Source organism: Tasmannia lanceolata, unplaced genomic scaffold, assembly GCF_043159265.1.
Source record: "Tasmannia lanceolata isolate RefF3 unplaced genomic scaffold, GAP_Taslan_0.1 ptg000020l, whole genome shotgun sequence".
Taxonomy (NCBI): Eukaryota; Viridiplantae; Streptophyta; class Magnoliopsida; order Canellales; family Winteraceae; genus Tasmannia; species Tasmannia lanceolata.
In genome coordinates this window covers 12739777-12755903 of record NW_027518697.1, presented here as the reverse complement: position 1 = coordinate 12755903, position 16127 = coordinate 12739777, and the positions used below count along the sequence as shown (strand labels likewise).

General features: G+C 41.5%; 1 protein-coding gene across 2 annotated transcripts; it reads left to right on the top strand.

The window, feature by feature from the left end:
• The first annotated feature begins 964 nt into the window (after positions 1–964).
• Positions 965–8296, top strand: LOC143854463 (large ribosomal subunit protein eL13z-like). Of its 2 annotated transcripts, none has more exons than XM_077364453.1 (5): positions 965–1110; positions 5590–5704; positions 5856–5989; positions 7304–7462; positions 7812–8296. In XM_077364453.1, exons 2-5 carry the CDS (start codon positions 5596–5598, stop codon positions 8031–8033), a joined length of 624 nt encoding a protein of 207 aa, XP_077220568.1. In that variant the 5' UTR covers positions 965–1110; positions 5590–5595; the 3' UTR covers positions 8034–8296. The 2 variants fall into 2 exon arrangements, with proteins under 2 accessions (XP_077220568.1, XP_077220569.1); XM_077364454.1 differs by having other exon boundaries at positions 992–1120.
• The last annotated feature ends 7831 nt before the right edge of the window (positions 8297–16127 follow it).

Here is a 16127-nt window from a genome sequence, read left to right as displayed (position 1 = left end):
TTTCGTGTTGAACACGACCTGAGTTGCAGCTAGGGGTGGCAATCTAACCGAACCGAACCGAACCGAAAATCCGGTTTCGGTTTGGTAAAACCAAACCGATTCAACCGAACTGAAACCGAACCGTTGCCCCTGATTTCCAATGATTATGAGTAAGGGGTGGTGAAATACTGAAATTGGCCGAACCGAACCAAAAATTCAAATTTTGGTTTGGTTTCAGTTCGGTAGAACCAAACAGATTCAAATTTCGGTTTGGGGGTCAAACCGAACCGAAACAGAACCGTTGCCACCCCTAGTTGCAGCCCTAACTGCAAACACTTGATACCAAGAAACAATAATTCCGGAAAAAACTTTTCCCTCACATCCATGGTTTTAAATTTCGACCGAAATCCAAAATTTCGGTGGAGACCGACACCGAAATGGGTAAAAACCAAAACAATCATTTATTTCGACCGAAATTTCGGTTTTTCCGAAATTTGACCCAAAAAATCTTTTTTAAAAAAATATTAATTTAATATTTCACCAAAATTTCGACCGAAATTTAATATTGAATAAAATATTAGTTTCGGGTTTGGTACCAGATTTCGACCGAAATTTCAAAATTTCAAGGTCCGAAACATGGTTTTAAATTTCGACCGAAATCCGAAATTGATTTCGGTAGAGACCGACACCGAAACCACAAAAAACCGAAATGGTCATTTATTTCGGCCGCAATTTTGGAATTTCGGTCGAAATTTTGGTTTTTCCGAAATTTGACATAAAAAATTTGTTTTTTAAAATATTAATTTAATATTTCACCGAAATTTCGGCCAAATATTGTGTTTTTTTGGTACCGAAATTGCTCATCAAAAAAAAAAAAAAAAAGATTTCGACCGAAATTTCGAAATTTCGATTTCGAAACCGGTACCGAAACCGAAAATTTAAACCTTGCTCACATCCAAACATTGAAATTGTCTTGTATGGAAGAAGGGTATGCATTTTAAAAACCAGTAAAAAGGCAGGGCATTTATGGAACACGAAGACCTATATATACTTCACTCATTTTAACATTTGTTCTCTTCTCAGGCAAGCGCCGACCTAGCTTCCTTCTCCTCTCTCCAAATCCTTTCAAAGGTATTTTCTCGTAAGTCTCATTTTATTCTCATTTTTTAGCCTCATTTTATATTTCTTTGTTTTTGGAAATCGTATCTGCTTCTCTATTTTTCGATTTGACTTAACATATTAGGTTTTTTAAGGGTTTTAGAGTTTCAATGGAACGGATTTAGGGTTTAACGATCAGAAATCTCCTAAGCAGTGTTGATTTGCCTTACCAGATTAGGATTTTAGAGTTTTAATTGAACGGATTTAGGGTTTAACGATCCCGATCAGAGATCTCTTAAGCAGTGTTGATTTGCCTTACCAGATTAGGGTTTTCTTCTTCTTGGTTTTAGAGTTTTAATTGTACTGATTGTCGGTTTAACGATCGGAGATCTCTTAAACAATGTTGATTTGCCTTAACATATTAGGATTATTTTAGGGTTTTAGAGTTCTAACGGAACGGATTTAGGGTTTAACGATCAGAGATCTCTTAAGCAGTGTTGATTTGCGTTAACATTTTAGGTATTTTTTAGGGTTTTAGAGTTCTAACGGAACGGATTTAGGGTTTAACGATCAGAAATCTCTTAAGCAGTGTTGATTTGCTTTTACATGATATGTTTTTTTTTTTTAGGGTTTTAGTGTTTAATGGAACAGATTTAGGGTTTAACGATCAGAAATCTCTTAAACAGTGTTGATTTTGTCAGAGATCGGGATTCGATGCATAGAATCAGGCAGGGAGGTTTTGGTTCTAGAAAGAGAGTTGTTGTTATGCTGGCCTGGTTGCCCTAACTAGGGTTTAGGGTTTGGTTTTGAGGTAGATGTTTTATTTTTTAGGTTTTTGGTTCTAGAAAAATCGGATCTTTGTTTGCATGGGTTGGGACTGGTATCTGAAGGTTCCTTATTTGATTTTATGTTTTGTGGTTTTGGATGTGAACAGTGTTTTAGAAGGGGATGTCTATGGCTTTGTTCTTCTGTTTTATTTGTTTTATTGAATTAATGTGAACAGTACTCCTTTGTTAATGTTTTAACTTTTTGAAACAATAAATGTTTCTTTGTAATAAATTACAATCTGATTTTGTATTGTATTTGTCATGGTAACTCGTTGGATTTCATTTGTGGTAACTCCCCACCTCGTGTCTGGATTTTATTTACGGCCTTGACCAAAAACACCTCACCTCACCATGTCAAAGAGCTCTTCGATTATACATTATTCGACGTTGATTTGTTTTGAAAACTGGTCTCTCAAAAACTTACTTTCAGTAGGATGACATTTATGGTACTTAATGGTCCATTGAGTTGTTTGAAAAAGTTGTAGGCTCCTGCTTTTTCTGTATTTTCAATTTTTATCCCCTCATGTCTGGATTTAATTTTTAAGGCCTCATGACTAAAAATGTCTCATCTCACTATGTGAAAGAGCTCTTTCACTGTATTAGATGCTGAGGTGTTGTGAAAAGTTGAAAACTAGGCCCTCGAAAACCTAAATCTACTTTCAGTAGGATGACATTTGAGGTACTAAATGGCCCGTGGAGCCTTTTCAGAAAGTTGTAGGCTCTCCTCATTTTGCTGTATTTGATTTGGCCACATCGGTCATGGGCTTCCGCCCTTGCTTTATTAAAATTTTATCATTCAAAAGGAGAGAAAGTTGTAGGCTCATATAGCTACTTGTTCCAACAAAGAAGGCTAACGTTTCAAGAGGAAAAACAAGGAGTTTCAGGTCGAATATGTGATGTCTAATAGGAAACAACATCAGTTGATTGCCACCTTCATCAAGCCTCTCTTAGTCAAGTAAAGAAACATGCCAGCCCTTGCTAATGAGGACCTTGGAAGAGTCTGTGTTGGGGGATGGGGTGGGGTGGGGTGGTTGGGAGATGTGATGTAGTAAGCTCCTCTGACCTTTGTTATGACTGTAGTGTATTTCCAATTGATTGCTGACCCCTTAATTGGTGCTCTTATTTTGATTTTTTTTTACCTTCAAAGCCAATAAAATTTATTTAATGAAATTTTTATACAAAAATAGAGTAGTGATGTGACCCGATCTAGGTCAACCATCTCTATGAAACTAATTCATGCTAGAAGAGCTTGGATCTCTGCCATCATTGCATATGTATGCCCCAAAGGTCCCGTAAATACCCATCTCATGGTACTGTCATTCTCGCGAAGAATACCTCCATCACTTGCCGTTCTAGGAAACCTGAAGCTGGAGCCATAGTTTTAAAACTCCCTTGCATCATCATGGACTCCCTTTTCCCTTGGCCGTGTGCCGCGTTTTGCTGCTGTGTTCCACGTTTTTCTCTGCAGAGATAATAAAAGCTCCTTTGACCCTCCCGAGTTATGACCACGTCAACCGAGTACTCGACCGCGTTGTGCCGAGTAAACTAGGATTTTCTTCGACTGCATCCGCATTTTAAACACTGTTGGAATCATCAAAGTCCAACTTAAGAGAACCTGGGGGAGGTGGGTCCATCTAGAGGCCACCTTGATCTGATGTGATGTGCTTAAGCAAATCTCGTTCCACGACCTTAAAGTAATTTTCTCCATTTCCTTTGAAGTCCGTTAACATGCACGCCCACCGAATTTATAGGGAATAAATGTGTTATTGTCACCCATGAATCCTTTAGGTACATTTATCCAGTAATTGGTATCTTAGGTGAAAGAAGAGGAACTGCTCTTCATGTACTTCGAATCTTGCGTCAATCTCACTCATTCAAGTTGACGGTGGACTCCAACCCACTAAGTACTGGAAACTTCGTAGTTGGATGGGGAAGCTCGCTTCTAGGGAAACTTGTTCTAGAAGATAAGCTCTTCTCATTTACCAAATTTAGGGGAAGCACGCTTCCTACTTATTTCCTCTTAATTAATAGTAAACTTCCTTTCAGTGATAATTTTTTTTCTAAAAGAATATTCTCCTTTTGATAATGTTGAAGGAACATATTTTAACAAATGGTAAATTCAAAACTTGAAAACCTACCTTAAGTTTCAAATAAAAAGTTTGTGGATGTTTTTCCAAAATCTTTACATTAAATAAAACATGAATAAAACATGCGAAATTGTAAATTCGTAAAACTTTCTACTTTTAATCCTTGCTTATGTTAACCCTTTCTTCCTAAACTACTACAATCCTACTCTTTCTATGTACTTCTTGTAATCCTTGCTTATTACATATTTTATGTTGACTTTCAATGATGCTTCCCACACATTTTCTCTTTACTTTCTTTAAAGCTTTTCTAGTTTGGGACAAAGCCTTAGTTGAGTTGAGTTTCTTTAGATATTTTCGATTACCATATTTTCTCTTTTCTAAAACCCCCGCTTCCTACTTTTGCTTCTTGTACTCGCTTCCCACTCGAGTAACTATGCTCCAACCCAAGTCTATGAAAGTCTGTTGATGGCCTATACAACCCATAGTTTTAAAACTCCCCTGTGTCATTGTGGACTACCCCGAGCCGACTTCCTTTTCCCTTTTCCGCATTCCCCATTTTTATACCATGTTCAGCATTTTGCCCTACCGAGTCAATAAAAACTCCTTTGACTCTCCCGAGTTATGGCTGTGCCAACTGATCAGCCGCGTCAACTGTGTTGTTGGCCGCGTCCGCACCAAGTCGACGAGGATTTTTCTTGGCCGCATTTTGACCCGCATCCATGTTTTTAAACACCGATACAACCTAATGGTGGACAACTTTCAATGCTTACATAAGGTTCTCTCCTAACAATAGCATGTTTTTGTGTCGCACATTCTCTACTCTATGTTACACATTCTTAACTCTATTGCTTTGTAAAAATAAGCCATGCATACAACAATGTATATATGTGTGCATGCGCGCGTGTGGTAACTTGGTATCCTTATAATTTTACTTATGTCTGTTTTTCACATCTTTAGATTTTCGGTGACAATGGGTTGTCATAATGTTGTTACCTAGATGCCTCAAATTGGCCAGTGCTCCCTCCATATTTGGCTTGATTATTTGGTTTGCCATCATTTTATGCTTGAGTTGGCATGAGGATGTGTTTATATTAATCGATAGACAGGCACGCGCGCTGGTGTGTGTGAATTGGTAACTGGGTATGCTGATAATTTATACTTATATCTGTGAAAATCCATCTGTTTTGGCATCTTTAGGTGTTCGGTGACAATGGGTTGTCATAATGGTACCTAGATGCTTCAAATTGGCCAGTGTTCCCTCCTCCATATTTAGCTTGATTATTTGGGTTACCATCATTTTATGCTCGACTTGGCATGGGGATGTGTTTATATTAATCGATAGGCAGTTGCGTCACATCTTACTTACGATTTGGAAGTATAACATATTTTTTTTCGCCATTTTGATACTCTTAAATCTGCAAAAGCTACTTGCAGCTGTGTGGTTTTTCACAAAGATTTATTTCATCTTACAAGAGGTTTGCACATTTAATTGTGAAGTACGTTATTTTTAATCTTTTTAGTGGCTTGTGTGGAAACTTAAATTTCGCTTAATTTTTATCGGCTTGCTAATTTCACTCGTAAACCTTCCATTGTTGCAGTGAAATATGGTGAAGCATAACAATGTCGTGCCTAATGGGCACTTTAAGAAACATTGGCAAAACTATGTCAAGACATGGTTCAATCAACCTGCACGTAAAACAAGGAGACGTGTTGGTAAGGATTAATGATTAACTGATTATGCATTTTCTATTCATTAAATTAAACTCTCTTTACTTGAAGCTGCTATCAGCTCCTGTCATCTTTCAAGTTAAAATATGCTTACAATAAAAGGAAGCTCTTACTATGGCCTTTTAATAACATGCAGCTAGACAAAAGAAAGCGGTGAAAATTTTCCCTAGGCCAACAGCTGGACCTCTTCGTCCCATTGTCCATGGCCAGACACTTAAGTACAACATGAAAGTCAGGGCAGGCAGAGGTTTCTCTCTAGAAGAGCTGAAGGTTTGTTTTTGAAACTGAATTCTATTTTTCTGCATTCTGTTTTCTTGTTTGAGTTACTAACTAGTAACTATCCACGGGAATTATTCACTCTTTAGTTACTCTTTTTTTTCTTAAAAAAAATCAGGATCAGCACTTTGATGAACCACTGTATTGCGACAAGACTGATTCCGGATCAGAGTTTAAATGTGCAATTGGGTTGGATTGTAGTTGACAAAACAGTGTTATGAATTCACCATATTTATTCAAATTCATAACTGATTCTTACAGTATCAGAATTAGGTCATTATCCCTTAAAACAAAAGAATCAGGTCATTATAGTGCCGACCAATCATTTTTAACTTTCCCAGTATCTCAGAGGCCGCTGGTTCACAATATTTCACTGATATAACTTACGATTTGAATCTCTGGAGTGGCATGCATCTTTCCCAGTATGTCAGGAGGACATAAGATCTGTATAAGATCCTTATTCATTTAGGTTGTAGTGGAATGTTGATACATGGTCATAAATGTGAAAATTGTGGTTGTTTAAGTGGCCCTGCTGCTTTGAGCTTCATGGATTGGAAAAGACCATTGTAACTTTGAAACTACCAGTTTCTCCAACAGCTTAAGCTGTTGAAGAAGGCGTTATTTAATCTTTTATACTTTAATACTCCCCCTCACGTGTTGTCCCTCTTTCTAGGGTTGGCCTACACATGGCACATGTGGCCCCTCTTTTGGGTTTGGCCATTGCATGTGGATGTTTGCTATCAAGGAGGTTTGAACTCAGGACCTTTGGCCCTGATAACATGTGAAACAACCAGTTACTCCAAAAGCTTAAGCTATTGGAGAAAGCGTTATGTAATCTTTTATGCCTTAACAGTAAGTTTAAGTTTATCTTGCCCTTCCGAAACTGTGACCATTGTTAAGAGCTTTGACTCTCCTTAACATGATTGATGTATAATGTTACAATTCTATTCCTTGTAACTCAAATGGTTTGACCTTTCCAAGCATAGATAAATATTTAATTACCTATTCCTGTCACTCTTTTGGCTGGTACTGCAGAAACATTTTTCATGGGATAGTTTTCAGTTACTTAACCTAGTCTTGATATGTTCCTTAATGATGTTTGATTTATTTGCATTTTCATTTGGTTTGCTGATTGTATGCTCTTGATGTATCTTGTTGCCCTATTTGTTAATTTGATTTAAGTTATTTTCAGTGAAAAGGGTAATTTATAACATTTAGATCAATCAGTCTCGAGGCATTTAGTTCTTTATAACTGGGTGCCACCGATATTCTCAGTTAATTGACATTTCCTGATCGATGCTTTTGCAGGCAGCTGGCATTCCAAAGAAATTGGCCCCGACTATAGGCATTTCTGTGGATCACCGACGTAAGAATCGATCATTGGAGGGACTTCAAACCAACGTGCAAAGGTTGAAAACATACAAGGCCAAGCTGGTTATTTTCCCAAGGCGACAAGGCAAATTCAAGGTAAACAATAAAGCTAATACTTGTGATATCACCACTTGTTTAGTAGGAACACTATACGGTACCATTGCAAATTAGCTACCCATTCGACTACTTTTGCTAATTTTGCACTCGAAATTCCCTCTTACATTGGACCCCATATTTATTCCATTTGATGCCCCTAGCCTGTGAGGGATGCAAATATCAAGCCTATTTCTACCATAAATTCCTGCTTTGCTAATTGTAACTTTGATGTTTGCAACCATATTTATGCTATTTCGTCATGTGCATCTCATTTCATTCAGCGTGTTAGTAAAAATAAAATTCCGAGGGTAAGGAAACTGAATTTTTTTAATCTGTTTCTTGCGCACAGAACGGAGATTCTAGTGCAGAGGAGCTATCTTCAGCCACTCAAGTCCAAGGTGAGTACATGTCCATCTCTCTTGCGAAGCCGGTGGTTGAGCTTGTGAAGGTCACCGACGAGATGAAGGCATTTAAGGCGTATCAGAAGCTTCGTTTGGAGAAAACAAACAAACGCCACTTTGGAGCAAGGTTGAAGAAGGCTGCTGAAGCAGAGAAAGAGGAGAAGAAATAGAAGAGATTAGGTTTACTGTAGGCAGAGGAAGATGATAACACTCATTTCCTTTCTCTTGCCAGGGAGATAAACACATGGTTTTGAGAGTGAGTTCACTTTTTTGCTTGGGAGTTGTTGTTTTGCAGATGACTTTGGTTTGAGATAGTCCCTCCTGGAGTAAGTAATCTAGGAGTTCTTCTTAGTCTTAATTTAAAGTTTTAAACTACTATTTCGAAATATGACTAAAGTGCGCGCTTGGTAATGATTCTAATTTTATTTCTTGATTTTGATTCTGTTTTTATTCCTATTCTGGGTCTTTAGAATTAGTCATATTTGGTAAGTAACAAGAGATGGTAGCTGAGATTGCGGATTTTTTTGAGTTCGAAAGTGATTATTGAACTCAAAATTACGTTTAATTTTGGAAAATGATACTACGACGCCCCGTTTTTTATCTTGAGAATTGATTTCTGAGTTCAAAAGTGATTATTGAACTCAAAATTACATTGAATTTTGGGAAATGATAAAACCCCCCGGAAACGGATAAAATCCCCCCCCTTTAACTGTTTCTATGAGAATGGTTCACTGCTTTAGTGCTACCTACATGACAGCAAAACTAGTAATAGTTACGCCACCCATAAAGGAATTGACTGATTTTCAGTCACTCAATTTAATGGTAAGCAACAGCTCCACATCCAAGTTCAATGATCCAATGGTTACAAATTTATGAAAATGAGTGATTTTCAGTATCTATCAATCGGACGGTCTCAGGTTGAATGATTCATATCATGCTGATGTCACGTGGGTGTGTCCATATCAATCCTCTCACTGGCTTCTTAATAGAGCATTTAGTACCAACCCCAAGTCCCAATTAGAAGAAAAAGCCTCGTAGACGATGAAAAGTCATGTTTCACATTCCATATTCTCCGCATATTGAAGTTGGTCCCCTGCTTTTTGTATTCTATCTTTCAATATCTCAGAAAATAAATGCATACCACTCGTTCATCCCATCTATACACCTCTTCACCTTTTTCAGATGGTACAACCCAACCCTACAAGCTTTTGAAAGGAAAGTGACATATTCGGCCCTTTTTTTACTTGGGACAGCCCTCTTTCGTGTATTTAATTTATGACCACTCTTTCACATTAACGGGGCTGTCCCAACTAAAAAAAAGGGGTGAATATATCATTTGACTTTTGAAAAGCAAAATAATGGCCAGTGTTGATCAAGGTCCCTATATCGGACCACCTTGACACCGGCCAATATATGAGGAATATTCCAAAATATTTCATCATATCGAATCCCCTCCGATCCTGATATAAACTCAACTCAACTAAGCCTTTGTACCAAACTAGTTGGGGTCGGCTAATGAATCATTTTTAGAAAATTTTCATGAAGAAGGTGAAAGAATCTACCCGGCTCAAATTGACTAAGTTTAATCCCGACACTAGTTGGTTTCGTCTATATGGCTCATTTTCTTCCATTCTCTCCTATCTAAGGTCGTATTTTCTATTATGTTCCTAGTACAATATGCCCTTACCTCTTTTTAGTCCATCACATTGGCACGAGTCACTTCTTCTCATTGGAGCATCCAAAGTCTTGGATATGCCCAAACCATCTTAAGCGGCGCTCTCTCATCTTTTTCTCAATTGGTGCCACCCCACCTTTTTACGGTTGTCTTCATTTTTAATTCTATGTAACCTTGTGTGGCCGCACATCCATATAAGCATTCGCATCTCCGCTACACCCATCTTATGCACATGCTGCTTCTTGGTGACCCAACATTTTGAGCCGTATAGCATGGCTGGCCTCACATCTGTCTTATAAAACTTTCCCTTCACCTTGGTAGGTATTTTATGGTCGCACAGAACTCTTGAAGCATGCTTCCACTTCAACCAACCTGTTTTTATTATGTGGTTAACATCCCCTTCTACTTCAACCAACCTCTGATCCTGATATATTAGGAATATATCACAATATTACTAGGTTATGTGGGAGGGGTGCCAATACCGATATAAATTGATATAAAGATATTTTTAACCTTGATGTTGATGTTTTTGGACATTCTTAGAAGGCTAATGCGCCTAGCCACTTTCAAAAGAAAATGACATTTTCACCCCCCCCTACGCTTCCCTGGGCCACCAGTTCATGATGAATGTCACTTCCCTTTTTTTTTAATTCTCTTCATCTGCCAAACTGATTCTGGTGATCTTGCTATGGTTACTTGTTAAGGGCTCTAAGGCCCTATTTGTTTTGGATTTTGAGAGTTGAATATTGATGGGACATAAATATGGCGCGACTCCCAAATCTCGCCACGTGTCGTCCATGCATCAATGGAGCTTAACCATCATGAAGAAAGGTGCTGATAAACGGCAAGACCATACGGTTACGACACGTGTCACCTTCTCGCCGTCCAAGCCTCATCATAACAAATTATGGAAGGGATTATCCAGCGAAACCACGCGCGCCGTCAAAATAGGAGAACGGCCTAATCCTGCGAAGAAAGGTTTTCTCTCCGTGATGATGAAAAGGCCCGCACGTCACCCCTTAAAAGGAGGAGAAGGGAAGAAGAAGACAGAGAAAATCTCCCTAAAGACAACCGGAAAAGAAAGAAAGAGGGAAGGCAACGACAGAGGAGGCCGGGAGCTTAGTCCTACTCTCCCTGTTAGTCCCCTCCGACCCATCCACCCACATACCAAGAAAAGAACCTGCGCCTCGGCCTTGGTAAACCTGACCAAACCTCCGCCTTTTCTCGCTGTTCTTTATATTGTTGGTCAAGAATTTGACTTGGGTGTCGAAGTGGTCGTCCGGGACCCACCCCGGACCCCCTGACCCCTTTGTTTGTGATTGCAGACCCCGCAGAGGCTCTCTACCCACCTCGCGATCGCAGACCCGGATTCCGACGCCATCATATTGGCGCCATCCGTGGGACTCGTTGAGTATTGAACGCCTTATAACGATGAGAAACCACACCCAACAACAAGAAACAGGGGTAATGACCAGGAGCAAGGCCCAGCAAGCACAAACCCACGCCTCAAATTCCCAGGAGCCAAACTCGCCGCTCTCTGGCCAACACCAGCCCGACTCCAGCACACCGCAAATGGTCCCCACCATGGAAATGTTTAACGAACTTCGCCAAGAGCTACTCCAACGTTTGTCTCCGCCGGAACCTCCGGCCCCGGGGAGGCTCCTGACAACACATGACCAGACGGAAGCCTGTGACGAAAGTGACAAGGAACTGCCGGGGGAGTGTCATCCCCGGCGAAGGCGAGTACCGGCCCGCCGGACGCCCTCCCCTTCGACAAATAGCCCTTTGCCTCCCACAGCTAGGGGGCACCAGCGAAACGACGAAAAGCAAGCTACGCTAAGCCGCGCTCCCCCTGCCCGGACGGCTCGCTTCAAGGAACTACCCCCATCTCGAACAGAGGAGGTAGCGACCTCAGCGCAACCCCCCGGACTGGACCCGCTAGCCGACCTGCAAAGGCAAATCCGAGAAGTAAAGCCGGAAATGAAAAAACCTTACGCCCACGACATCCTCGATGAGTGGGAGAGGGAAACGGCATCCCCGTTCACCTCAGAGATCTTAAAAACCCCAGTGGAAGCAGGAGTAGACCTCTCCCGTTTCGGTTTTTACGATTGAAGCACATACCCTCTTGAGTTCCTCCAAACTTTTAAAAGGGTAATGACGCTCTGGGGCGCGTCGGATAGATTTATGTGCAGAGTCTTTGCCTCCCTGTTAAGAAAGACCGCCAACGACTGGTACATGAGGCTGGAGCCCTACTCCATCGCATCCTTCCACGAATTCGGGAGGAAGTTCAGCGCAAGATTAGCCAACAACCGCCTCCGCCACGATCCGGCGGATGCCCTCTTAGCCCTCCGGCAATGAAGAAACGAGACCCTAAGAGACTTCATGTTGAAATTCAACGCCGAGCTAGCCCAACTTTCCAACATCGACGTCCAAATAGCGGTTGCAACACTGAAGCATGCCACCACAGACCTGAATCTCAAACTGTACCTCACCCTCAAGCCACCACAGGACCTGGAGGAACTTGAATCCAAGGCTAACAAGTTTGTGCGAGCGGAAGAAGCATGTGCATGAGAGCAGAGCCGACCCGGCCCAGAGGAAAGAAAAAGCGAAGATGGCCGAAGGGTCATGAGGCAACGGGCCGAGGAAAGACAGGCAAGCCGGAACCCCGTCCCCGTCTTCGAGAGGCTGGGAAGCGCCCCCTAAAGGTTCTCCTCTCCCATGTCCTGCTCGCTATCAGAGAGATCAGGGTCTCCTGACCCCCCCAAGAGAATGACCACGAACCCGAAGAAGCGCTCCACCGGAAAGTTCTACAATTTCCACGGGGACCACGGCCACGAAACCGACCATTGTTTCCACCTCAGGCTCCAGTTAGAAAAACTGGCAGACGATGGGCATCTAAATCAGTACCTCAGGAGCCCTGTCGAAAACTCGAACGAAGCCCATCACCCCGCCGACGGACCAAGAAGCAGGCGCTGGTCCAGTAGCCGACGCCGATCCCCTAGCAGGTATCGCTCCCGGAGCAGACATCGATCCCGCAGCAGGCATGACACACACCGCCACCAGCGCCCCAAGAAAGGAGAGCCCCCTGAACGGCCGCCGGCCCATGAACAGCCGCCTACCATTGTCGGAAAAATCAACATCATTGCGGGAGGACCCGCAGCGGGAGGACCAACAACAGCTGGTCGACGAGCGTACGCGGAACGGGTATTCTCCCTGGAAGTGCCTTCCAAAAAGGCCCGGACGAATCCTCCCCATGAGGATCAGATCATCACTTTCTCCTCCGAAGACCTCAACGGGCTACAAGTTCCACACGACGACGCACTGGTCGTCAGGCTAATCATCGCCAACTTCGACATAGGAAAAATTTTGGTTGACACGGGGAGCTCCGTCAATGTGCTGCACCTCGGAACCTTTGAAGAGATGAAACTGGGCGAGGTGAGACTAGGACCCGCAGAGTACTCCATCTACGGGTTCTCCGGGACATCGGTGCGGGTCAGTGGCAAAATCGACTTACCCGTAACCTTTAGAACGTACCCATCCAAAAGACCATCTTGACTACCTTCATGGTCGTAGACATACCTTTCACCTACAGCGCCATCATAGGGCGCCCCGCTCTGAGAGATTTGGGAGCAGTAGTCTCCACCCCCACCTCAAGATGAAGTTCCCCACTCAAACCGGGATAGGAGAAGTTCGGAGGCAGCAGATGATAGCACGCCAATGCTACGGGCAAGCTTGAGAGGAAGCAACGCCCCGGCCGAAAACTTCACGATCGGGAGTGAAGACCCCCGAGAGCGGGCCCGTACGATTAGAGGGGAGCCCGCCGAGGAGCTAGACTCTATCCCTATAGCCGAAGATCAACCAGAGAAGCAAGTCCGGATTAGTTCCTTGCTAAAAGGCACCTTACGAGACCAAATGATCAGTTTCCTCATAGCCAACAAAAATGTGTTCGTGTGGTTCGCTCAGGACATGCCCGGTATACCCCCGGAAAAGGATAAAATCCCCCCATTAACCGTTTCTATGAGAATGGTTCACTGCTTTACTGCTACCTACATGACAGCAAACTAGTAATAGTTACGCCACCCATAAAGGAATTGAGTGATTTTCAGTCACTCAATTTAATGGTAAGCAACAGCTCCACATCCAAGTTCAATGATCCAATGGTTACAGATTTATGAAAATGAGTGATTTTCAGTATCTATCAATCGGACGGTCCCAGGTTGAATGATTCATATCATGCTGATGTCACGTGGGTGTGCCCATACCAATCCTCTCATTGGCTTCTTAATAGAGCATTTAGTACCAACCCCAACCTGTAGTCCCAATTAGAAGAAAAAGCCTCGTAGACTATGAAAAGTCATGTTCCACATTCCATATTCTCCGCATATTGAAGTTGGTCCCCTGCTTTTTGTATTCTATCTTTCAATATATCAGAAAATAAATGCATACCACTCGTTTATCTCTCACCCCATCTACATGCCTTGTCCCTATGTTATCATCTCTACCTTTTTCAGATGGTACAACCCAACCCTACAAGCTTTTGAAAGGAAAGTGATATATTCGGCTCTTTTTTTTTACTTGGGACAGCCCTCTTTCGTGTAAAAAGGGGGTGAATATATCATTTCACTTTTGAAAAGCAAAATAATGGCCAGTGTTGATCAAGGTCCCTATATCGGACCACCTTGACACCAGCCAATATATGAGGAATATTCCAAATTTTTTATCATATCGAACCCCCTCCGATCCTGATATAAACTCAACTCAACTCAACTAAGCCTTTGTACCAAACTAGTTGGGGTCGGCTAATGAATCCTTTTTAGAAATTTTTCATGAAGAAGGTGAAAGAATCTACCCGGCTGAAATTGACTAAGTCTAATTGTGACACTAGTTGGTTTCGTCTACGTGGCTCATTTTCTTCCATTCTCTCTTATTCAAGGTCATGTTCTTTGTTATGTTCCTAGCCATCAAGTCTTTCCCCACTGTTTCTACAATATGCCCTTACCTCGTTTTACTCCATCACATTGGCACGAGTCACTTCTTCTCACTGGAGCATCCAAAGTCTTGGATATGCCCAAACCATCTTAAGCGGCGCTCTCTCATCTTTTTCTCAATTGGTGCTACCCCACCTTTTTACGGTTGTCTTTTTTTTTTTAAAATTCTATGTAACCTTGTGTGGCCGCACATCCATCTAAGTATTCACATCTCCGCTACACTCATCTTATGCACATGCTGCTTCTTGGTGACTCAACATTTTGAGCAGTATAGAATGGCTGGCCTCAAATATGTCTTTTAAAACTTTCCCTTCAGCTTGGTAGGTATTTTATGGTCGCACAGAACTCCTGGAGCATGCTTCCGCTTCAACCAACTTGTTTTTATTCTGTGGTTAACATCCTCTTCTACTTCAACCAACCTCCGATCCTGATATATTTATATCACAATATTACTAGGTTATGTGGGAGGGGTGCCAATACCGATATAAATTGAAATAAAGATATATTTTAACCTTGATGTTGATGTTTTTGGACATTCTTAGATGGCTAATGCGCCTAGCCACTTTCAAAAGAAAATGACATTTTCACCCCCCCTTTGCTTCCCTGGGCCACCCGTTCATGATGAATGTCACTTCCTTTTTTTTTTTTTTTTAAATTATCTTCATCTGCCAAACTGATTCTTGGCAAAATGATCTTGCTATGGTTACTTGTTAATGGCTCTATGGCCCTATTTGTTTTGGATTCTGAGAGTTGAATATTTTAGTCCAAAATTGATTCTTGGTAAAATTCATCCTCCTCTTGTATCTTTTATTCCTACTAATAAAATTCAAGTTGCCGCCACGGCTTTCTAGATAAATTCCGGGTTAAAAAAATGCCTCATCTTGTCAAGAATCAGTTTGGGACTCATAATTATTTCTCAAAATTTCCTTTTTTGTTTGGTAAGCTAATGGGAAATACACCTTCTCAAGTTTCTGCGAATGTGAGTCATAATCAGTTGTGAGAATCTTAAGGTCCTGTTTGTTTTACATTATGTCAACCAATTGTGGGCCACAAATCGATGATTAGACTCCAAATTAAACGTAATTTGGAATCCAACAATCAGTTGCAACAATCTAAAACGAAGAGTAATTATATGGTGGTGTTATGAACTTTAAGAGGTGACCATGTTGATGTTATGAACTCTAAGCACCTTACTAGGGCTGTAACTCGGGTCGGGTTTTGGAGAACCCAACCCTACCCGAGAAATATCTCGGGTCGGGTTGGGCTTTTTCACGTTGACGCAATTTTTTAAGGAAAATTCTTATTTGGCAAGGCAACTCAACTCATAGAAGTAGAAATTACACTCACATTACACTTGAATCAAACAATGATGCAATTACACTCACATTACACTTGAATCAAACAATGTTGTAATTACAATCAAACAATGCTGAATCAAACACTTGAATCAACTCAACTCATAGAAGCAGAAATTACACTCACATACAATAACAGTGGGTGCGTGGGTTTTCACTTTTAACTTTTAACTAACAATAGAAAAAAAATGTCCATACTATAACTTATGTAACTCGGGTCGGGCCCCTTCAAACCCGGCTTGACCC

Bases quoted from the DNA above. Each gene is read 5' to 3' on its own strand.
- LOC143854463 (XM_077364453.1), top strand. From the start codon at position 5,596: ATGGTGAAGCATAACAATGTCGTGCCTAATGGGCACTTTAAGAAACAT. The intron at 5,705-5,855 runs GTAAGGATTAAT...AATAACATGCAG, and splicing joins TAAAACAAGGAGACGTGTTG to CTAGACAAAAGAAAGCGGTG. The intron at 7,463-7,811 runs GTAAACAATAAA...TCTTGCGCACAG, and splicing joins GGCGACAAGGCAAATTCAAG to AACGGAGATTCTAGTGCAGA.